This window comes from Dermochelys coriacea, chromosome 5, assembly GCF_009764565.3.
Source record: "Dermochelys coriacea isolate rDerCor1 chromosome 5, rDerCor1.pri.v4, whole genome shotgun sequence".
Classification (NCBI taxonomy): Eukaryota; Metazoa; Chordata; order Testudines; family Dermochelyidae; genus Dermochelys; species Dermochelys coriacea.
Window position 1 is genome coordinate 94285775 of NC_050072.1, and position 24792 is coordinate 94310566.

Below are 24792 nucleotides of genomic sequence, written 5' to 3' on the forward strand. Positions count from 1 at the left end.
TTGAGGAGCCTGAGGAGAAGCCTTGGACTGGAGCCACTGGGGAAGGGAACATGGGTGTGCATTAAGACCAGGGAGACTAATCAGATTAGGAGCCAGTGGGGGAGGGGTGCTTGAACTGGCTGGATAAACAGACTGGGACTGGAAAAGGGACAGAGACTGAGGCTGGAACAGGGAGTCTGAAGAAATTGAGACTAGGATTTGCTGGGCAAGGGCACTGGGATTGGGATGAGAAGCCTTATGAGTGGAGATTGGGACTGGCTAGGTGAGGAGAATGGGACTGGAATGAGGAGCTGGGTGGGGAAAAAACAATAGGCACGGGCTGGGTGGAACAGAGCAGAAAGGGTCAGTCTTGGGGGGAGCAGACAGACTGTGTCTGTGCCCACTAGATCACACTCCCCTCAAGAGCCTGGAATGGAACTCAAGATTCCAATTCTTCTGCTCTCTGTAAATGTCTGTGAAACCCACTGTAGGGCTGGTCCACATAGAGGATGATAGTCTTCTATCAATTTCTCCCTGAGCTCAGGTGGCACAGTGGTGTGCAGTGTGGTAGATATAAAGATTCCAAACCTGCTGATGACCCCTGGTGGTGTCAGCCTGATGTAGAATTTCAGCTTTTTCAGTTTATTACTTTTAAAAACCTAGGAAATTACACAAGAAAGCTATGTGTAAAAGAACACTATTAGAGTTGCAAAGTCAAAAGTTAGGAAAATGCCAGAATTATGGTTGGCTGCACAACCTTAATTTTGTTCCCATGCACATGCATTATGGGACAGTCTTTAATTACATAATCACATAGTATTTTTATCAGAGCCTCATTTTGTTCATCCCTTTTGTTTTTGTTTTTTAGAGTAACAACGTTGGAATTATGTTATTTAGAACAGTGGGCTTTTTCAGTGAATAAAGAACTACCCTCTGAATCAAATACTAATGGTATTTATAAATGGAAACTACTCATTGGATGAAAGGAGATATAACTAGTGGAGTCACATACAAAATATTAACTGTTCAGGACTAGTGTTCACTTTGTTCCTGTGCCCTGAAGGAGGAAATGAACAAAAAGGAAGTGCTACAAACCTGAGACAGCCAATAAAACAGAGAGAGGGCAATAGGAAATGAGTCTGGCTATCAGCATCATGAAGATAAATGGTATATTCAGTTCAATGCAGGGAATGTACCGTGATAAAACTTGAACATTTTATATTCAAATTATTTTACTAGGGGACTTCAGAAGTTTTCCCAACATCTACTGTTAGCCCATGTAACGAATACTTGTGTCGTCACAGCCCCAAAAGCCATGCCCTAGACAATTTAAAAGAATACTGTGTTTATATTTTGCATTATCAATCTACTTCCCATTTAATAAGTTTTGCAACAATATAACTTTGTCTCCTATGCTTTTTCTTGTATCTTGTTTCCCCTTTCTGGCTTTACTTAACTTTTCCATCCTATTATACACATTGTGTTGTTTGGAGTGAGTATCCTTCCGTTCTTTTTCTCTTCATGCCCTTGTAAACTTTTCTTTCTTTCCCAATGTTATCTTCTGTTCTTTACCGCCAGTCTTACATTTTCTCTTGCGCACATCTTCCTGAAGATCTTTCTCTCCTTCACTTCTTAGCTAGTATAGCCCCCTCATTCTGTTTCTTGCTCTCACTCTCATCCGTACCCATTCACCTGTATGCATTTACTCAAGTATGAATTCCACCACATGTGGCCAGCTATAAGAAACATCCATGCCTTAACATAAATGCAGCTTGCTTCCCTCTATTCTTTTGAGAAAACAATAATAGCACGTGGGCTGCTCTACTCTCAGGCTTAATCCCTTCCTTCAAGGGAAGGAGCCAGCTGTTCTATCTATTCTCTCCCCATCCCTAGTCAGCATACTCAACCCATTTGAGTGGGTTTTTCAGTCCCGGGTTCTAGCACATGATATTACAGAAAACACAAATCGGAAAAATCTGAGAGTAACAGTTGTAGGATAGAATGCCAATTAAATAGTGCAATATGTAAAAGAAGTGTATGTAATACTGAATTTCATCTGATTTACACTGACTGAGAGGCTGTAGGAAGGCTGTATTTGGAGTGTAGGGTAGGTACTTTGATCATCCTTTTATGAAAAGGATATTTTAAGGAAAAAAATAAAAGGGATAACCAGGGAGAGCACCAAATAGTGTGACTCAAACTGCCCAATTTATATTAGTGAGCAGGTAGTTCATTCTCCTCTCCATGTTCATTCAGTTTTTGGCCTTTTTGAAACTGTCATAAATTGGCATCAGTGTTGATGGTAGTATTGGTCTTTGTGATGTGAATCAGACATGTATTAAAAACATTAGGACAAAATTAGGGATCTCACCGAGGCAATAAAATGTGTTAAGTTAGTGAAAAGGTTTTGTCCTGTAATGGTATTTGAGCTGTAAAAGAAATACTCCAAAACACTAGGTCCTATCTACTATTAATGGAGTATTCCGAAAGTAATACATGTGGAGCATCTGCCTGTCTACATTTTTTTCAAGGAATATGTATCTTTATTCAGCTACCATTCTCCACATCCCAGCCCATCAGTTTCAGTTCACTTGTACTCAGACGCTGGCACGAATGCAAATATCAAAAGCTGTACAAATAATCAGAAATGCCTCCATTTGTTCATAGAATCATAGGATAGGAAGGGACCTCCAGAGGCTATCTAGTCCAATCCCCTGCATTCATGGCAGGACTAAGTATTATCTAGACCATCCCTGGTAGATGTTTGTCTAACCTGCTCTTAAAAATCTCGAATGATGAAGATTCCACAACCCCCTAAGGCAATTTATTCCAGTACTTAACCACCCTGACAGTTGGGAAGTTTTTCCTAATGTCCAACCTAAACCTCCCTTGCTGCAATTTAAGCCCATTGCTTCTTGTCTTATCCTTGGAGGTTAAGAAGAACAATTCTTTTCCTTCCTCCTTGTAACAGCCTTTTATGTTCTTGAAAACTCTTATCATGTCCCCTGTCTTCTCTTTTCCAGACTAAGCAAACCCAGTTTTTTCAATCTTCTCTCATAGGTCATGTTTTTTGGACCTTTAATTATTTTTGTTGCTCTTCTCTGGACTTTCTCCAGTTTTCCACATCTTTCTTGAAATGTGGACACAATACTCCAGTTGAAGCCTAATCAGCGTGGAGTAGAGCAGAAGAATCACTTCTCATGTCTTGCTTACAACATTCGTGCTAATACATCCCAGAATGATGTTCGCTTTTTGTGTAACAGTGTTACACTATTGACTCACATTTAGTTCATATTTGCAGTCTAGGTGTTTGGTTAAATTCCCTGAGGCTAAAAGGAGATTAGTAGTTGCTATGATCTCATAGATATAGACATTTTTTTAAGGGGACTTGTTAATCGTACCACTTAATGCACTTTTATTTTTTGCTCTAGTTACTTCTCATGCAAGAGGAGATAAAACTGTCTGCTTTGAGTGGTCTCATCCCATCCCAAATTTTCTGTGCCTATAGCATTTGGCATTGCAGCTTACATTGATTATAATGTGAAAAATAAAATTAGCCAAGTAAAGGAACTGCTTAAAGGTTGCTCTTATTTCTCACAACTCAGCAATGTAATGGTTGACTTAATTCTCTTTCTGTCTTTTTCTCTCCTCTTCCCTCTTTCCCAAAAAAGAGCATACTCCTTTCATGTTACTGCAGATGGTCAGATGCAGCCTGTACCTTTCCCTCCTGATGCCCTCATTGGACCAGGAATCCCTCGCCATGCTCGTCAGATCAATACTCTGAATCATGGGGAAGTAGTGTGTGCAGTTACCATCAGCAACCCCACAAGACACGTGTACACTGGGGGAAAGGGATGTGTCAAAGTCTGGGATATTAGCCAACCTGGCAACAAGAGCCCTGTCTCTCAGCTGGACTGCCTGGTAAGCAAACAGGAACTTGTGCACAAGGGTAACTTCTCCTTGGAGACTCAATAAGGAAATAGCTCTCCAGGCCTGGATCTTATTCATATTATAAGGAAATATCAGACAGTTCTGTTTCCTGCTTTAGGTATGTAACTATTTATTTTTTAAAATAAAATGCTGGCAGTGGTGAGAGAAAATTGTAGTTTATTCATCACAAATATGATCAGTAATAATCATATACTGCACTAGACAGATGGCTTTTAAATGAAAATTGTCCCCCGTTCTCCCTCTTACAGATAATGGGGGTTTCCCCATTAGATGAGATGAAAGTGACAGAAAGAGAATGCAGTCAGGCTTGCTTTGTGATGCCTAGAATATTCCATAAGTATTTCTCTTTTGCTACAGTTCACTTACATAGAAGGTAGTTACAGTGTGCCTGATTACAGTATGGGGAGTGGTCTTAAACTTAATATGTATTTGCTCTTGCTCTGAACATAAACGTACATTTGTTGAGAGCTGACAGTGAGTTCAGTGCTGTATACATCATGGAGCAGGCAGGGTCTGCCTGCTCAACTAGCTCAGAAAGCTTCATACACCATACTCTGCTCCACAACCAATAAAACCAGCTGAAAAAGTTTGGAAAGAAAGGCAACCAGTAAAATGCGAACTGTGAAGGCAAGTGCTCTACTAGGGGTATAAGCTATAAATCCCTACAGTACCTATTTAAAACAGTTTGCTTTCACTATTCAGTGGTGTTGGTACGAGCCAAGGTATAAAGTCTGGCTTTGCTGTGAATTTCTTCATTACTATCCCAGTGTTAGCCATCAAATATCATTGCTGAATATATATGATGTGCTTTGTGGAGGATGCAGTCCTGGAAGCAGTATTCATAGCTATCTACATGTAGGTTATGTAGTCTTATTGCTGAATATAATAAGGTCAGCAAGGTCTGCTACTGCAAAAAAAAAAAAAAAAAAGATAGTTCTGCTGTAGTAAGGAAAGTGTAACGCAAATAAATAGTAAGATTGCTTTCTTGAATGTTTTGAGTTATAGGCTTTATCCTTTTGGCTGCTGCAGAGCTCTCATCACAATAATTTTGCTATTTAAAATGAGGAAATCATGACAGCCAATAATTTATGGAGTAAAACTTGTAATGGCTGAAGCCTGGACTGTTTCCCCTTAGTACTTTTTAGTCAGCAGCATTATCACAAGTGTGAAACCAGTTATGTGGTAAGAGCCTGGCTGACAAAGACCCAGTCTCAGTCCCAAGAAACAGGTTAGAAGCAGTCAAGACATAAAAGGTGCAGCGTTTGTAGCTGTAAATGGTAAGCACAAAATAGTGTTTAAGGAAAAAAGCTCGAAGGCGGCATTGGTTTTACAAACTGTTTTTCATAGATGGTTTCTTCACACTGCCAAAGTAAGAGGTCATTTGCTCTTTCGAAAATATTCCTGCAGTGTTGGCAGTCATAGCAGAAAGAGTGCACTTGTACAGCAAGCAAGCTCTTGGCTCTGTTAGCTTGGCTCTGTCAGTTTGTAATGAGATGTAAGAATTGCTACCCATCAGATTCAAAACAAAGTAGGCTTCCGTACTTGCAATATGAAAACTGTAGCTTAATTCCTACAGCTGTACTCTCTGCTCAGTGGTGAAAGGTCGGAGATGGAAGCCATTTAGAATCTGCTGGTGAATTTTGTGTACTTTGGCACCAGGAAAATACAACCTAGTGTTTAAAACTTGGATGCAGCATGGATCATGTCATTGGTTATTATCAGTAGGCATTTATTAATGTAACTGAGGTGGCTTGTATTGTACAGAACAGAGATAACTACATCCGCTCCTGTAAATTGTTGCCTGATGGATGCACCCTCATAGTTGGTGGGGAAGCCAGCACATTATCCATATGGGACCTGGCAGCACCAACTCCTCGTATAAAAGCAGAGCTGACATCTTCTGCTCCAGCCTGCTACGCTCTGGCTATCAGCCCCGATTCCAAGGTCTGCTTTTCCTGCTGTAGTGATGGGAATATTGCAGTGTGGGATCTGCACAATCAGACATTGGTCAGGTGAGTTATTCTTACTTTACAAAAGTATTTTTACTGAATATTTATTGTTCCTACATAATGTATTTCATGACAAAAGTGTTAAACGTAGGTAGTTCCTGTTATCTAGAGAACAGATTGAATCCTTGTTTAGTGATAATCTCAGCCTAGTCCTGGCAGACCTTCTCCCAGCTCATAAAGGGCCTGATCCAAAGCCTGAAGTCAACATAAAAATTCCCATGGACTTCAGTGAATTTTGGATCAGCCCCAAATCACTGCAGACCATGGCATATATATCACTTTAATCTTCATGGTTGATGAAGGGTGAATGCAAACTTTGGGGTAGTATTGAGGTATGTTTCTTTGTCTTGTCTTGACCCTTATTACATAAGTATTGAAAATCACCTGCTTATGGTAACAAAATTGGACTATCCAAAAGTGCTTCAGAAGAGTGTGGATTCTGCCAACTGTATCAATAAGGCATGAAATACCAATAGTCCATTGTGCATGAGAAATGGGTGTTGACAAGGCATTATACTTTTGACCATGTGTTCTTTGGGAAACTTCCTGTGCAGTAATACAACAGCAAAGACGAAGGAGTTTTTTTTTTTTTTTTAAACGTACAGTTGATTATACTGGCATTGGGATGCACCAAAAGTGTTAAACGAGGCATGGAGCAGCTCTTAAATTTTGTTTAATTTAACTATAGTATAAATAGTGTTAAATTAAAGTTGAAACGATTTCATGTATTCTGTTTTTTTCTGCCATTCCTCCTCAGTTTTCTCCTCTCACATTTTTAAGAAACTATTTTTGACAGTTGGTCTGTTTTTTTGGAGGCTAATAAATAAAATACTCTTTGCAGCCAATCTCTAATTCTTTTAGGATTGGTTGACAGGGAGTATGATTAACTTAATGCCCAGATAAGTCATTTCCTCAACTGACTTCCTTTTAAGACTTCAAGATAAAACAATGACTGTGCTAGAGGCAGAATCCATTTCTAAATATGAGTGCCCGGAATGGTAATGTTATCCCTTTCTGCCATTATGCAGAGGCTGGATTTGGAATTGCCTGGGATAGCTTATAGTATAATAATGCAGTGGTCCACTGAAAAGCTAACTTTTGGTCCATTGCTACTAAATTTGTAGAGATCCATGGTGCTGTAAGGAAATGGAGCCTAAATTAGGAATGGATTCTCAGTAAGTGTTGAGTACACACTCTGGGCCTAATTAAAGTGAGCACCAAAAAAACAGAGGCACCCAAATCCTAGTCACTCTTTAGAATTTAGGCCCACATACTTGCACAAAGTATAAAGCCTTTTGAATGTTTAGGTCCACAAATTTGATTTTGGCATGTCCTAAGATGTGGATGTAAGAGCTTCTATGTACGCTCTTGCTACATATTTAAATTATGTCTGTGTACAAATTAAAATCTTTCTAAATTTTATGACACTCTCATGAATGACCAGGACTAGCTGCCATAGGGCTGTGATGCACTTTTTACCTCTGTATGTTTTCTTCTAATCTTCCATTGCCTGCTGCTTTTACTAATTGATAGCTTCTTGTGTTTTCAGATCAGTGACTCAAAACCGAACATGTCACATGACCTTTATTGTGGCAGTTGTAATTTATGATTTATAGTTGACTCCCAAAAGAGTCTTTTCTCCCCCCACTTCCCCTTCCACCTTTGACACTAAGGCATAGGACTTCCCGAAAGCCAATCGCCAGTGAAAAATGCAAGCATCTCAGAGGATGCTGGTCTGAGGATCAAGGAAAACTTGAGTTGACCCTTTGATGCCGAGAGCTGGGAGTTCCTAAGGCAAAGCTTTAAAACAAAACATACTCTTTAGTGTCAATGGGATCTCATGATCGACTACCACTGAGGGCATAATTTACTGATTCAGTCATGGTAGCGGTGTTTGGTTTTTAGTTTTCTGGATTCCTTCCTACTAATATTTATGTAACCAAATCTGCTAGGTATTTATCTTCTTGATTCACAGATAAATAAAAACACAGAAATAACTAGTTTGTCCCCTGGATAGTCTGTTCTTTTAATCTTGGTGATTCATTCATTTTTTCCAGGTGTGATGGCTAACGTACTTGTACTTTGGGTTTTAAATAGCTTTCCTTCCTCCCAAAATCTGATAGGTAATATTTGACTGCTTTTGTTTAGCTAGCTGTACTACAGATCATTTCCCTAACACCTGCAAAGTGGTTTTTGTAATGTGTGCATTTCATATCCAGCCGGGGGAGGGGCTGGCTCTCGCACATCAGCAGACTCAGAAGAGATCACACACACACACACACACACACACACACACAATACAAAACTAACAACACGACAGTGTTTACCTTGAGCTCTGGCAGGAAATCATTATTCAATCCGGTTTGTTTTATCAGGCAATTCCAGGGCCACACAGATGGAGCCAGCTGTATTGACATTTCAAATGATGGTACCAAGCTCTGGACGGGAGGTTTGGACAACACTGTCAGATCCTGGGACTTGAGAGAAGGGAGACAGCTACAACAGCATGACTTCACATCACAGGTGACTAGTTTTTCCTATAATTTTTTTTAAAAATTTGCCAGTTTATTTAGGATGATACTCAAGAACTAAACCCAGTGCAAATGTGAAATTTTTATTTTGTGTTAGACGACAAAACATGCATTATGTTTTGGAATTCCTATAGATTATTGGCTCACAAAAATGCAATGATAGCCTAAATGACATCTCACTTCCCGCTCTCCCGTAAAACATAGTTTGAATTACATGAATAGATAACTAAATATTCCCCTATTCTCGTATCAGAATTGGAACTATATTCTTGCTGATGAACAGTTTGGATTTGATTTTAGTCTCTTTCCTCCATTGTGATATTTCATTCATTAACATTGCAAAAAGATAAACCTTTTCCTCATTTATTTTCTCCAGATCTTTTCCCTTGGATATTGCCCTACTGGTGAATGGCTAGCTGTGGGGATGGAGAGCAGCAATGTGGAAGTACTACATGTAAATAAACCAGACAAGTATCAACTACATCTGCATGAGAGCTGCGTGTTGTCACTTAAGTTTGCTTACTGTGGTAAGTTGGCCTGAACATGGCACTGGAAGCCAGGGGTTCCTGTGTTCTAATCCTTGCTCTGCCAGTTACTTTGACTTGGGGAAGTCACTTCACCTTTCTGCCTCTTATTCGTCATCTATAAAATGATGGTAATGCCCATCTACCTTCCTCCTATGGCTGTTGAGAATTAGTTAATATTTGTAAAGTGCTTTCTACTTACCAAGTCGTTATTTTTTTTTTAAAAGTATAATTATTACAAGCAGCAAAAGCATTCCTCTGAGATGGGTTTCATATCCACCCCCACATCCCCCCCACACACAGATGTAAGCAAAAACCATGTTGATTAGTACCAAGAGCTTTGAATAGTGCTAATCAGGCAGCTAATAACCCCTGAGGTTAATATGACTGTTGAGTTAAACTTCATAAATGTGAGTTGAAAATGTAAAATCTGTCAGTTGTTGGATGTTTTATTATATGTTATCATTGCCTTTGTTACATTTCTAGGTAAATGGTTTGTGAGTACTGGAAAAGATAACCTTCTTAATGCCTGGAGGACCCCCTATGGAGCCAGTATATTCCAGGTAAGAGTAATAGCCCTCCACCCCTTTAATTTCTTCACAAAACAAAAAGTGTTGGAGGGAGGGTGAAGAAAGGATTTTTTTTTTTTTAATGTTATATTTTTCTTTCAGTGATTGCACATGTCCATTCCACTTCAGGAGTGTCTGCAGCCAAGGCACCAAAGTTGGAAATTTTCCTCCTAAAAGTACCCACTGGGGTGGCATATGTGCCCTCAGTCCCCTCATGACACTCCCCTAGTTCCTTCTGACCGCCTGGGATCATCATTAAGGAAATTGTCTTCCTTAATGTAAATAGTTAAGTGATATTCATTGGTGTTAGATTACGGAAGGTTTTATTGGTTGTTTATCTTGAAGCATTGGTTCCCTCTTATTTGTGGGTTACTGATACCCAGTACTGAGGTATACATTGGTCTCTGGGTTTTAAGTCTTGTGCTGGCAGCAAGAAATCTGTGCCAGTGAATGATCCTCATTTCACCTGCCTGAAGTGCCTTGTTGTGGGTCACATTCAAAATCCCTACCAGATTTGCAGGGACTTCAAACCCCAGAAGAAAAAGGACAGATAGGTGAGACTGTGCCACATCCTCCTGGAGGCCGCTCTGCATCCACCTTCTGTACCTTCATGTCAAGGAGGGCATCAAGTACTTTGGCATTGGTGAGGACTGTCCCTTGGGACACTGCTTCTGAAGGTCAGCACCAATCCGCTTTTCTAGTGGCAAAAAAGAAGCATGGAAGATCAGACCATTTATCAGAGGAGCCAAATCTTGGATCCGTTAAAAGATTGAGGTCCCTGGGACCATCCATCAGTAAGCAATCTGGAGGACAAGATAGGGTATCCTCTGGGAAGAAATGCTCCTTGTTACCAACCTCTTCTCATCAAGGGTTATCAACTCCAGCACCCATGCCTGGGCTATTGAGAAGGACCTCTGCTACAGTACTGACTCCTTCAGTGCCACAATAATAGCACCAGGAAAATCTCTTGGTATTGATGACACTGGAGACCTATGTGGCAGCACAGGATCTATTCTGCCTCATGGTGCTAGATTCTCTGATGGTCCATGAGACAAGTTAGCTGGTACCAGTGAAAGGCCCTGTCTGTGGACCTACCTCAGAGACAAATTCAGCCCTCTATCCTGTTTGGGGCTAGCTCTTTGGAGTGTCCAGCACTTTCTCGTTCAGTTCTATCCAGAGGTAAAACAGCATGCTGTTCCCAGCTCCAATATCTCTGGAGAGACAACCCCAGGCTCTGGCACTGCTTGGCACAGTACCACCATAGTCATACAAATCAGGGTCCTCCTCGATTGTGAGGTAGGCTCCTATGCCCCTTGCTCCTGGGTTAGATGACAACTCTCCCCTTCACCTTCATTGCAGGAATTCCGTCCCTTGTACCTATCACATGCACAGAGACATGGATCCTTGGAGTATTGTGGCTGGTGTCCTATGCCATATCTATGCCTTACTGGAACCTATGGGGTATGCCTCCCACTTCCAGATCCTCCCTGGTTCCCTAGCTTTATAGATCTCCTAGCAGATGACAATCACAAGGTCCATACCAAGAAGACTCTCAATACCAGATTCATACTTCCAAACATTGATCCACTGCACCACAGGAGGATTAGCCTCTGCCTCCTCTGTATTTTCCCTCATCTCATCTGACGAGTCTGTAGTCCCCCAGGATTCCTCACCTGTCGGGGAATGACGTCAGGTTTTATAGAGAACTTTTAAAAGCTACCTCTTTTGATATTCCTGCTGAAGTGATTCCAGGAGAGTTTCCCATAGGCTTTTGGAGTCAGCATTATGGGTTCAGCAGAGCTTTCCAGGGTGGCTCTGCCCATCAACATCATCTACAAAATCCTTGTGGCAAATGCTATCCTCTGCCTTTGACAGCTAAGAGAACTGACAGAGGGTGCCATGTCCCTTCTCAAGGCTATGAATGTTTTTATACCCATCCTTTGCCAGGTTCCTTAGTTATGTTGGAGGTTAATGAGAGTGTGTCAGGATTGACCATCTTCTACACCAAAGGACAAAGACATGAAGAAATTAGACATTTTTGATAGGAAAATTTATTCTACATCTGGGCTATAATTTCATATCTTTAGCCAACAAACCTTATTGGCCAGATACAACTTCTCCCTCTGTGACAATATTCTGTAGTTCTCAGACGAGTTGTGAGATGTTGCTCGACAGGAATTCCAAACCCTGTTTGATGAGGGCAAGCTGGTGGATCTGACCTCTCTGCAAACATCCTTAGTTGGGGTAGATTGAACAGCCAACACCATGGGATCTGCAGTATCTATGCACAGATGTTCATGGCTTCAGTCTTCAGGTCCACTGCAAAAAGTCCATCAGATGACCCAGGGTCTCCCCTTGAAAGGTCCTACCCTCTTCTCTCAGAAGACGGATGAGACTGTCCATAGCCTCGAGGGCCACATTGACATTGTTGGGAATTTACATGCCTTTCTCTAAAAGAAAGCAGTCTGCTCTCAGTCTCTTTAGAGATATCTGTTTTCACCACCTATGCAGCCTGAACACTCTAGAAAATGAGGGGAAAAACCACAGGAGAAGACCACCTCCTCCTCAGATTTCTTCTTCAGTGAGAAGACACTTTGAGACAGTAGGGAAATCCCCAGCAGTCTGTTAGATTGTCTTGTTGGGGACAGAGTACTGCATCGTGATGTGCCAGTTTCTCCCTTTCATATTTTTTCTGACTTGTTTTCCTAGTCCCTATATCCTTGGGCCCATATTACCACAGATCAATGCGTCCTAGGTACTGTGAAACAGTATCTTGCTGTTTATTTCCACTCCCCAACTTCCTTCCCCACCTCTTTTCACAAGTATGTTGTCTTCTGACAAGTGCAGTCTCATCTCCATTTGAGAGCTATAGAAGAGGTTCCCCTCATTATTGAGGTTTCTAGACACATTATTTTCTGATTCCAGAGGCAAAAGGAGGCTCAGACCCATCCTGGACTTGTAAAAATTTTAAAGAAAGTAAAATAATGCATGATAACCCTAGCCTCCATCTTCCCCCTCTGTGGATCCAGGCGACTGGTGTGCTGCCCTCGACTTGAAGAATGCACATTTTCATGTGGCTGCCCCTCAAAACTACAGGAGATTCCTAAGATTTCTGGTTAACAAGACCCATTATCAGTTTGCAATCCTACCCTTCTGCCTATCTGTTGCCCTAAGTCTGTGTATTTATAAAATGCATGGCAGGGGTGCATTCTTAAGGACAGCAGGAGTCCCTCGTTCCTAATCTGGATAACTGGCTGGTACGGGATCGATCCAAGCTACAGGTGGAAGTTGGATCCAGGATCCAATCCCTCTTCAGTATTCTGGTTATGCTGAACAATGAGAACAAGTCAGTCTTCTTCCCAGTTCAGAGAATACAATGTATAGAACAATCCTGAACGCTCCAGTAGCCCGGGTGTTCCTACCTTTAGCCTGGTTCTGCTTTGAGCAGGGGGTTGGACTAGATGACCTCCCGAGGTCCCTTCCATCCCTGATATTCTATGGTTCTAAGTCCTCATGGACAACACTGCAGCGATGTTCTACGTGAACAGACAGAGAAGGGCCAGGTCAGACAATCTCTGTCAAGAGGTGATACATCTTTGGGAGTTTTGCAATTCATCTCCAAGCCTGTCACCTTCCTGGTGTTCAGAGCAGCTTGGAAGAGTGCTTGAGCAGTTTGTTCAGCATAGATCATGAGTGGTCTGTCAGGTCGGAGCTTGTGAGGTTCATTTTTCAAACCAGGTCTCTCACATAGACCTGTTAACTACTCATAAAGTGTCAGCCCTTTTCACAGTCAGGGATTGCTGACAGATGCTTTCTTGCTTTCTTGGAAAGACAAACTGCCTTCCCTCCTATTCTGCTACTTCCCAAGCCCAAGAAGAGTCATGTTTGTATGGTCCACATAGCACCAACTTGGCCTCCCCAGCATTAGTTCTCCAGTCTGCTGAGCCTCTCTTCCAGGTTTCCTTTGACACTATCTACAGAACCCAACATGATTTCCCAGGACTACAGTTGCTTGCTACATCCCAACATGGCCATTTTCCATCTTACTGCTCCGTGGTTATCATTTTTAGAGGTGGAGTGTTCGGAGAATATGTAAATGTTCTCATGAATAGCAGGAAGCCATTTACTAGATACGCTTCCCTGATGAAGGGGAAACAGTTCTTGTTTGAGCATTAGCTTGCTAAACCCAGGGTTGTGAGTTCAATCCCTGAGGGGGCCATTTGGGGCAAAAATTGGGGATTGGTCCTGCTTTGAGCAGGGGGTTGGACTAGATGATCTCCTGAGGTCCCTTCCAACCCTGATATTCTATGATTCTGTGATTCTATGAAAGGTGTTTTTGCAGTCATGGCCATTATCCAACATGTTTTGGACTGTTTATTCCATCTGAACAAAAAGGCCTATTGATTACTTACATCAGAGTTCATCTGACAGCTACCTCCATTCTCCACCCACCAATTGCAGGCCACTCAGAGTTTTCTAATCCTGTAACAGTCAGATTCTTAAAAGGTCTGGACAGGCTATATCCCCATGTCATGGATCCCATTCCTCCCTAAGACCAAAATCTAGTGATAACAAGGCTGATGGGTCTGCCTGCTTTGAACCAATGGCTACCTGCTCTTTACCACATCTGTCTATGAAAGCAGTGGTTTTGGTAGCTATTATCTCCATGAGAAGGATGGTGGAGTTACGAGTTTTGGTAGCTGACCCTCCTCACTCAGTTTTTTTAATGAGGTCAAGGTATACTTGTGCCCACATCTGAAATTCCTGACTAAAGTATTGGAATTCCACCTCAATCAGGCGATATACTTACTGACTTTCGTTCCTAAGCCCCGTTCTCATAAGGATGAGGAGAGGTTCCATACCTTGGATGTTAGAAGAGAATTTGGACAGAATTAGGTTTTGTAGATCATTGTCCCAGCTGTTTGTGTCAGTTACAGTAAAAATGAAAGGACTTCCAGTCTCAACTCAGAGGATTTCTTCTTGCGTACATCTGTGCTATGATGTTGCCTATGTACCCCCTCCAAACAGGATGGTAGCACACTCTACAAGATCTCGGGCAGCTTCAGCAGCTTTTTTGGCTCATGTACCTATAATAGACATTTATAGAGCAACTTGGTCATCAGTGTACCTTACTATTCATTATGCTATATCTCAGCATTCCAAAGATGATGCCACTTTTGGACAAGTAGTTCTTCAGTCCTTGTTCAGGTAGTCTCCAAAACCCATCTTTGGATTGTACTTCTTATGCGTCACCTGAAGTGGAATGGACATGTGCAATCGCTTGAAGAATTAAAAACGGTTACTAACTTGTTCGGTAACTGTTGTTCTTTGAGATGTGTTGCACGTGTCCATTCCATGATGTACCCTCCATCCCCTCCATATCGGAGTCCATCTGGTTAGAAGGAAATGAGGGTCTGGGGTGGCTCTGTTCTTTATACCATCATGCAGCAGCACAAGGTGGCTGATGGTGCATTCACCTCCCCGAAGGGTACTGCTAAAGGAAAATCCTCTGGTTCACTGGGCGCACACACACCTGAAGTGAATGGACATACGCAATACGCCTCAAAGAACAGCAGTTACTGAACAAATTAGTAACAAATTTTTGTTTTTTTTTTCCCCATCTAGTCTAAGGAGTCCTCATCTGTGCTTAGTTGTGACATCTCTGTGGATGATAAATACATAGTCACTGGCTCTGGAGACAAGAAAGCTACAGTCTATGAAGTCATCTACTGAAAAATGTGACTGGGACATAACTTATAGAGTTGAACTGGGCCAAATGTTCTTAATTTGTAGAATTAGAGAGGTTTTAACTTTTTAAAAAAGGAACAAAATATCCGTTTTCAGACCTTGACATGAAACAACTCCAAGTATACAAAATAAAATAGAAGGCAACATCCAGCAACTAGGTATCAGCTACCTGGACCAAATGAAACACGGAGGCAAGATGGACAGATGTAGCCTTGGTTTGGGGGATTTAAAAAAATTGAGTCTGCTGATGAATGTTGAAGCCTTTTATTTTTATTTTTCTTTCTTTGTGACCTCATGCAGATCTTTCTCATTACCTGAATATGTGGGATTACTTTTCTTTTCCTTGCAGTTCAACTTGCATTCTGTCCTGTGTAGAGTGGTGGTGTCTCAGATGAACTTGTTTTCAGGTTTTGCATCTTGTGATATGTTTTTGTATTTTTGTTGAAGGTCAAACATTTGTATAAATTGTAAATATATTTGGTTTATTACAGTAAAGGCTTTAGTACCAACAGTCTTTTTTGCTCTCACTTATTAAGTGATCTATTTAAAGACTTTCTGGCGATATAAATACCTTTTATAGGAAAATGCAAAAACTATGTCCTATACTTTATTTACTAACCATCAAGTTCATTATCATATCTGAAAATAGTAGTTTCACAGACCCATTTATAAAATTCAGTAGGAACTGTTTTATGCTACAGAAAACTGAAAATATTTTTTTTCTAACTGATCAATTAGTGCCAATATAAAAATTGAAGAACAATTCATAAAGATGTGCATTTAACTCTAATTTTTCTCAGATGTCCAATATGTATTTGATTTGGCAGATGTAATATACATATATGTGCCTAATTATAACCCACTGAGTTCTCTCTCCAAAACACATACAGTAAGAGGTGACTTTTCTCACACATCTAATTAATTAAGTTCACTCAGAACTACATTTTAAATTAATACATCAATTCTCATTTATTAAAGGGAGATTAAAGTGAATAAACATTATTGGACAAATTATACCACTTCAGATTCTAGTTTCTCTTTGAGGAAGTGATGTGGCCTTGCAACTTATGGTCATTCTGTATATCTAAGGCTCTGTGAAATCTTAGTGAGGGCTCCCTGAGTTAAATTGGATCGTATCCCTGCCATTGACTGCCACTGTTGTTGTAGTTTTGAAGAACTCTGCTTTGATGCCAATTACCAAAGCTAGAAGCCCCCAAATTATCTGACTTGGCATTATGTACTTTAAAGATAGAGCTGGGAAGAGAGTTTGTGAGAACTACTGCTGATGCACTTAAATTGTGTATATTTTGGAAAACTGCATCTGTTATTTGGTTATGATAGACAAAATCCTATTAATTAGGACTAATGTTTGCATGATAAGCTCAGATACTATGCTAAGGAGAGTCACATATGTACCTTGGTCCTAGATAATAAGCTGAATAACAGCATGTTATATATGGAGAGTACAGAGGAACAGGAGGGAAGTCTTTGAACTGATGTTTTAGGTTATATAAATGGCAAACTAAGGTTTATTTGCAAAGAACTGATTTTCTTTCTGATGTTTCATAAGTGGCCCACATCTCTGCTCTTATTAAAAAAAAAAAAAAAAAGTTACCAGGAAGACAAGGCTGTGGTTGAGAGATTCATTAGCTGGCTACAGTGTGTCCCAGGTGGGAGAAAATTTCCTCTCTGGTTTCCAATGCCTGCAGAGACATTAGTTTTCTTTTCAATTTATGTGACCATTCTACTGAAACCATGTCATAGCACTACAGAATTGTAATAGCCGTAATATAGAACTTTGCATTTCGAATGTAAAATGTTAACCATTCTTGATGGTCTAGTTTTGTTGCCGTTTAAAATTGATGCTTTATCTATACATATCCATACATGTGCCTAGTGCTGTGCATCTGTATGACAATGATAGACCGACCAGATGTGGTTAAAAATTTTCATTCTCCTTTGGTACATTGTGAGGTCTGAGGCTGAAACACTCTGGTTTTCACCATCCAGAAGCATGGTTGGTATAACTGCACAATCAATTTTTTTAAAATGTTAAACCATTTTTAAAAAGAAGAGTTTTAAAAAAAAATAAATGTAACTTTGAGTAAGCTTGTACTCTTTTAAAACTGTCCCTACTATTCAAAAATTTTAGTTATTGGGAGCCTACTGTCTGTATCGCACTTTGCTAACCAGTAATTGCAGATCCCAAAACACAGCTCGTTTTGCACATGAAGTTTTGCACATGAGGGATCTTGATCTTAGCTGAAGGTGCTCTTTTTATTGTTTTACAGGAGACTAATGCTAGATGGAAAAATAGGGCTAAAGTTTTTAATATGTTAACTTTATTAAAGTTTCCTTTTATATTTTTTATTTCATGCATATTTTCAAGGAAATGGCACTGGAATGCTTTGCTTTTGATAGTCTGGGATGCTCCTTATAATCTTTGCAAATGCCAGTTTGCATTAAAAAAAACCCAAGAGGGATAGAAAAATATAATTACACCTAAAATGTCTCCCACCATCTTTTATGTATAATATTTAATCCGATGGCAATTCACTAACAACCCCTGATTTGTCTGGTTAGGCTCTGCACCCACAGAGTTGGAATGTTATTTGTGAAGATAAACTTATGTTATATAGAAGATTTGGGGAACTTTTAAATCCAGTTTCTTGATGAGAACAACTAGATCCCTGATCACATTTATTTCAGGTTCTGATCCAGCAACTTTTTGGTGCCTTTGGGGAGACTGCTGTGTCTACAACCATCCCCACTGAAGCCCACTGGGGTTCATTGTGGGTGCAACAGTCCTCTCACACGTAAGTTGACAGATCAGGACCTTAATATTGAATCCATATTCTTGCTCTTTGATCTCAGTCATTTTATTTTTCTGGATATTTTTGTAAGTTTTGCAATTATTTCAACATGACTATCAAGCTGTCAAGCTTTTCCCATGAAACACTGCAAAGGACACATCAACTTCCTAAATGTTTCCAATTTTTTTTTATAAAGAGATGCTCCCTCGCTCAGTAAAATCTTGGAACACTTCTGCAAACTTCTCAACAAGAGCCAGCAGCTGTAGAACCTGTAACTTTTTGTAAAATAAGGGTGGAATAGGGATGTGCGTTGGGGAGAGAAACAGGCCAAAATTCTTCCTGTGTTGTGTGCTGCTGCAGTAGCAGAAATGGCACTGAAAGACACACACAGAGACATGAGTATTCGGGATATTCTAGGACTAACTGCAAAGTGGTTTAAAATATTTATCGTCGTCTTTGCAGTGTTGTTGTTGCTATGTTGGGCAAGGATGGTGTCCCTAGCCTCTGTTTGCCAGATGCTGGGAATGGGCGACGGGATGGATTACTTGATGATTACCTGTTCTGCTCATTCCCTTTGTGGCTCCTGGCATTGGCCACTGTCAGAAGACCAGATACTGAGCTAGATGGACCTTTTGGTCTGACCCACTATGGCCATTCTTATGTTCTTATATTGTCTTTCATATCCTGGGACCAAGGTGGGTGACAATATATTTTATTGGACAAACTTCTGTTGGTGAAAGAGACAAGCCTTTGAGCTCCACAGAGTTCTTCTTCGGGTCTGAAAAAGTAATTGGAGTGTCACAGCTAGGTTTCTTCCAACATGTGTTAACACCTTATGCTTAGCAATCTGTTCCTTCTTGTATTTAGCTGTGACACTGATTACCTTTTCCAAACCTGAAGAAGAGCTCTGTGGAGCTCAAAAACTTTTGTCTTTCACCAATAGATATTACCTCACTCACCTCGTCTCTCTGTTTTTTTTTTCTTGCCCTTCAGTTATAAAGGAGTCTCCTTTTTAGCCCCTTTCTGGAAATATCTACCTTGACTTACTGTGTGGTCTTCAGTACTTTGTATTGCCTAAACAGCACACAAGAGCACTTTAATGTCAGACAGAAGCAAGGAAGCCTTATAAATTATTTATTGGTTGTCAGTGTAAACCAAGACTGATGGAGAAAAGATTTGTGGAAATATCAGTCATTGTACTAGTTCACACATCTATTTTGTCTGTTTATATTATGAATTACAGCATGACATTATGATATATTTCCCAGTAATGTATCCTATTTACATAAAATCCTATTTATATCATTCAAAGCAAAGAACTTTCCCCCCATCAACCCAAAAGCCTCCAGCCCTCAATAAAAGACCCTGAATATGTCTGAATACTTGTGATGGATTCTTTTAAGAGGCTTTAAAATTTCTAGAGCTCTTATTTTAAAGAAGTATGTGTAGCAAATGGAATATTAAGTGCATAGACATTTAAAATGGTAAAATTACATTTTGCCATTGTGTAAATGTCAAAACTGATTCTCTGTCTATCATGCAATCTGGCATACACGTTTATATACAAAATATGGGCCATCATTGAAATCACTTCACTATGTTAGCAACATCATTTGTGTAAGTGGGTAAAATTGTCAAAAGCACCCAAGTCACTTAGATGCTTTTGCAAATTTTACCCAGTGATCCTACTGAACTCCATGAGACTACTCACATGATTAAAGTTATTCAAATTCTAAATATCTTCAAGATCTAGTCCAGGACTAGGTAATAGGACTAGAAAAATATTTAATGCAACATTTTGTTCTATGTTTTGCTTTCATTTTTGTTTGTATTTATTGTGTTGGCAAATTTGGTTCTACAAATGTATAACCAAATACATATGTAAAATAAAAATATTTTTAAAAAGCCCATTCTTTAAATTATGAACATAACAAATAATGAAAACACACAAAGGAGATGAGAAAAATGAATGAGAAGCAGTTTGTGTTCAAAGGACGCAGTATTGTTAGAGACACTTTCCTTGAGACAATGTGTGTGACTGTAGTACTTCACAAAGCTGGATTTATATTTCCTTGGGTTGAAGTAAAAGTGCAATTCTGCTCTGAAAAAGTGACTGTAAAATTGACATTGTGGGGTTCTGTGTTTATCTCAGTGACGTTCTTATCAACTCTACAGTTTACAAATAAGAAGATGGCTTTCTTATATTTCTACTTGCCAGCACCACAGGCTCCTCCTAAAATATGAAAAACAAGCTGTTCTTTCTGGTTCATGGATCAGCAGCAATATAGATTCTGGAATTGCACCTTAGTTAGCAGATCTGTTGATGATGCATGGGCCAAAAAAGAATCTGGTTTATTCTCTCAGTTGTGTGTTGGCTCTGCAGCACTGACGAGTAAATTATAGTATCTTACTTATCTCATTGAAGTAAGCAGAAAGGATTTGAAAACTGCTCAGGGAAAAGCCTGGAGTAAAAAGGTGTCACTGTTTCCTACATACAGGAACAGCCACACTTTTAAAATGTATTTTTCAAATACCAGGTAATCAGCATAGTTAATTGTTTGGTGGTTTCTGTTAATCTGAGATGAAATCTTCCAACCATAAATAGTGGGATATGAGTTTGATGGTCGGTAATAGTAACTTAGTCTTACTTTCATTTTTGAAAAAAAAAGTAGTTCTCAACATTATACAGAATATTAAACATTATAGGTGTGGTGCATCTCTCATCTTTTCTGAAAGCAAGGAGTACAAATGGAGGTGCAGTAATCTCTTGAACTAGTCTGTGCATTCTGGCGATCTGTTTTTTTTTTTTTTTTTGGCTATCTACTATGTGGGTGAGAGGTCTGCTACCTATATTCACCTCTCATAAGTTTTGGATAGAGAGACTAATCCTTTTTTGTAATTTTCCATGCAAATTTTGCCCATGTTAATGCCACACTAATTCATATCAAGATAATGGAATCAGTACTATGAAATTCTGATACTGTACATAGCTTGCCGAGGGCTGCCTTTTTGCTGTGTCCACAGAACAAAGGTGTTATCTTTCCTGAACGTCTTTTATATCTGTGAATTCTGTCAGGAATGAGTAGGAGATTAAGATCACAAATGGTTTGGAGATTAAGTAATCACACATACTGCTATGCTTAGCCTTTTGATGCACTTTGTTATGAGCATAGAAAATGGAGATGGTAGCTTGCAACTGAAAATAATAAACATTCATGTTTCTTCAAGAAGAACATTTAATGGCAGGAAAAAACTAGCAAGCAGACTGAGAAGGTCACAAAGGGAAGTTAACCTATACCATGGAAAACTAAGAAATCATTTGTTACATCCTTGGTAGTGGGCCTAATTTGTTTAAAATAAAATCCATCTGTTTGTTTCACACTTTGTTCCACTTCCTTGCAGCAATCCACAGTGGATTACACCATTCCTGAAAAAATTGGATGCAATTTTGATACCCACAAAATAAGAATTATTAGTTTAACTGCATCAGGATATTTTGGAAAATGCCCAAGCTTCCCTTTATTCTTCTGACGATCCCAATAATTTGTTTTTACAGTCCAACCCAAGAATTTTTTTAATTGGGTTTAAAGTAAATGCACCACTTTATTGTTGGCGAATTCTAAAAGAATACTGGCATTTAACAAAATGTTTTCATTGAGGCTGATTCAGCTATGTACTTCTGTCCAGAATGTTAGTAACCTAGCACACAGCATACGTTTCCAGGCCTTTGGAGTCAAATTATTCAAATTTCTTATTTCCAGCTCACATGAAATTAAAATGACACTTGTTTCTTCCTGGGACAGAGTGTTATCACATTCCATGCAGTGACCCAGTGCAGTACCGTGCCTCACTCTGCATCCATTTGAGTGCATATCAATTCTCCTGAGATGTTCTAACCCATTATACAAAGCGCTTCCAGTGAAGTAACCTAATCAAAGGAGAGTGTAATAATTTAATACAGTGTATAATATGTGTGCTGCTGACATCAGTTGGGTGATCTGGAAGATGATTGAGTCTTTAAATATGTACTTCACTCGATATGAGTCCATACACATTTATCCAGCATTATTTTTGATTTGTTAAACTCCACTCAATCATGGTAGCTACAATACCAGTGCATGTTGCCAGTCCAGCTAATTAAGCAATGAGTAGCTTGGTTTTTTTTTGTTTTGATTAGTTATTTATCGGATATTTTTATGTGCATGTCATTGTCTTGATACTGTATTTATAATTTCCCTACTCCTGCAATATTTTTAAATAGCTCATTAAAAACTCAAATATGAAATGGCAAGTGGTTTCAAATTGAGGATTTCAGAATGGATGTTAGAATATTTCAACATTTGTTCACAGTAACTTTATATTTTTCATTACCGAGATAATTCAAAAAATCCTTAGGGCTGAATTATAGTAAAAGTTTATAAAGCCCAGTACTAAGTACAAATTAATTTTCTCTGCCAACAGACAGCCTTAACTTAAATGGGAATTTTTTTTATTCTACCTAGCTTATTCATGTTGAGGAATTTTTTTTAACCTTGCTACTTCTAATGACTATACTTTCCTGAGTATTAAAATTATTTTAAATGACAAAAATATCATTTAGAAACTTGTTCACTTATAAGGTGCCATTAAAAAAGATGTTTACATTATTTACCCTGGTCCTACAATTTTCACTATACTTGAAATGGGAAAAACAGTAGTAAAAGTAGCTGAGGTTAATTTTTAGTGGTTCCTTCAGTGTAAATTGTTTTTGTCTGGGTTTAGCTGCTTTAAGCTACCAATATACCTATCTATATACAAAAAGATATTAAGATAATACTTTTAAAAATCTTTGCCATTGTTACTAATCCCTAGATCATTTTAATGTGGTGATTTAAAATATTTACTTTTTGTTTAGTTCAGTTTTAGTTGTGTGTCAGTAAATTGATGAAGTGAAACTACAGTAGTCAGTTTCACATTATAGTTCTCAAGTACTTTTGGTCTTCAGAGATTGTGTTGGCAACATCTGATTATTGTTTTAGAGTCTTGTTGCATGCAAATGTATATTCAAATGAGGTCTAAGACAAGGGGTTTTTAAACACCCAAAAAGTGAGTCCCTCAAGGGCTGCTTTGTTGTTTTTGTTTTCTTAGTTTACTTAATGCAATACATTTGAATTTAGCCAACAAATTAATCCCTTTTTGTAGACGCATGCCTTGTGCAAAGACCCCCGACAGGTATGAAAATAAAGAGAAAACATCACTGCACATTTAACAATGAAACTGTACATTCCTGTCTTTTAAAAGTGAACAATGTCTAGTAAGCTATTTAAAAGACAGTTAAACTACTAATCATATGCTATCCATTTTTAACTGTGGTTTCCAGTAAAAGTGCTACAAAGTGATATGTGATGATAACAAATTCAGAAGGAAAAGAATATGAAATTCAGATGGCAGCTTGAATGATTTTCTGTTAGCATGGGACCCAATAACACTACAAAGCTATAAACTCTGTCAATTTAGATTGCCCAGTTAGGTGGCAGAGATGCAATTTGTCTTTTCTGTAGCCGCCTGCTGCTTGCTAGCTCCATCTCCTGTCACAGCCTATTAGCTCCCCAAGAAAATTGGTGGGAAATTGCCTGCAGATTGTAGGAAATTGCATCTCCAGGCCCTGGAAAAAATGTAGGATAGCATGACACTGACCCTCCCAGAGCAGCTATTAATACAGCAAAAACTGACCTTTGGCTTGGTGTGAAACGACTTTGCTATTTTCTGAATAAAGACTGTATTATGTGTGGTTGAAGGAGGGAACAAATTATTATCCTAGCCAGGCTTGTAGCCAACCTGCCCGAGGAAGCTTAAATATTACTGATAGGGTTTTTTTCTTTCCCTTTTGGAGGATGGAAAGGGGTTGTTGGGGCACTTATAGATAAAACTCTATCACCCAGAAGCAACCTTTCAGCATTTCAACAGCATTTTTTTTAATCAAATTCAAAATGTCTTAAAGAAAATGTTCAAAAGAAATTTCTCAAACTAATCTCAAAGCAACAGAATTTGATAATTCCCTGCGCTGGCCCAGCCTTGGCAAGAGTAAAATCAACCTAGTGCTGCTCTGTTTTATACCACTGGCATTAGATTCTTAATGGGCCACACACTAGTGGAGGATCACTGTAGCAGAGTAAAGCCCACTCTCTGTGCCCTATGTTGGGGGTGGAGGTAGCTGGCACACCAACTCTGCCAGCTTTAATTAGTGAGGAGTGCATCTCTGCCAGGAAATTCTCCACCAGACATTTACAACCAGAATCTGAGTGAAAATTTTAAAATTAATTTCACGTTCTCTTATAACGCAACATGCAATGAACCCTCCCCCCATATCCTATTTCTAGACGTGCTACTTTGTGTTTAGGCCATCTTCACAACACACCTGTAACTGCCTAGTAGATAGACCAGGGCTCGGCAACCTTTCAGAAGTGGTGTGCTGAGTCTTCATTTATTTACTTTAATTTAAGGTTTCGTCTGCCAGTAATACATTTTAATGTTTTTTAGAAGGTTTCTTTCTATAAGTCTACATATTATTTAACTAAACTATTGTCGTATGTAAAGTAAACAAGGTTTTCAAAATGTTTAAGAAGCTTCATTTAAAATTAAATTAAAATGCTGATCTTACGCCGCCGGCCCGCTCAGCCCACTGCCAG

General features: G+C 39.3%; 1 protein-coding gene across 4 annotated transcripts in view; it reads left to right on the forward strand.

Annotated features, from left to right (window-relative positions):
• The window catches only part of TLE1 (TLE family member 1, transcriptional corepressor), a 99567-nt gene extending 82665 nt beyond the window's left edge, over positions 1-16902 (forward strand). For all 4 annotated transcript variants that reach the window (XM_038402103.2, XM_038402104.2, XM_043514379.1 and 1 more), the window contains 6 exons: positions 3651-3900; positions 5695-5942; positions 8315-8462; positions 8847-8997; positions 9481-9557; positions 15189-16902. In XM_038402103.2, coding sequence (XP_038258031.1) covers positions 3651-3900; positions 5695-5942; positions 8315-8462; positions 8847-8997; positions 9481-9557; positions 15189-15296 — 982 coding nt within the window. In that variant the 3' untranslated portion in view covers positions 15297-16902. The remainder of the gene's footprint in view (positions 1-3650; positions 3901-5694; positions 5943-8314; positions 8463-8846; positions 8998-9480; positions 9558-15188) is intronic.
• Positions 16903-24792: the final 7890 nt, after the last annotated feature.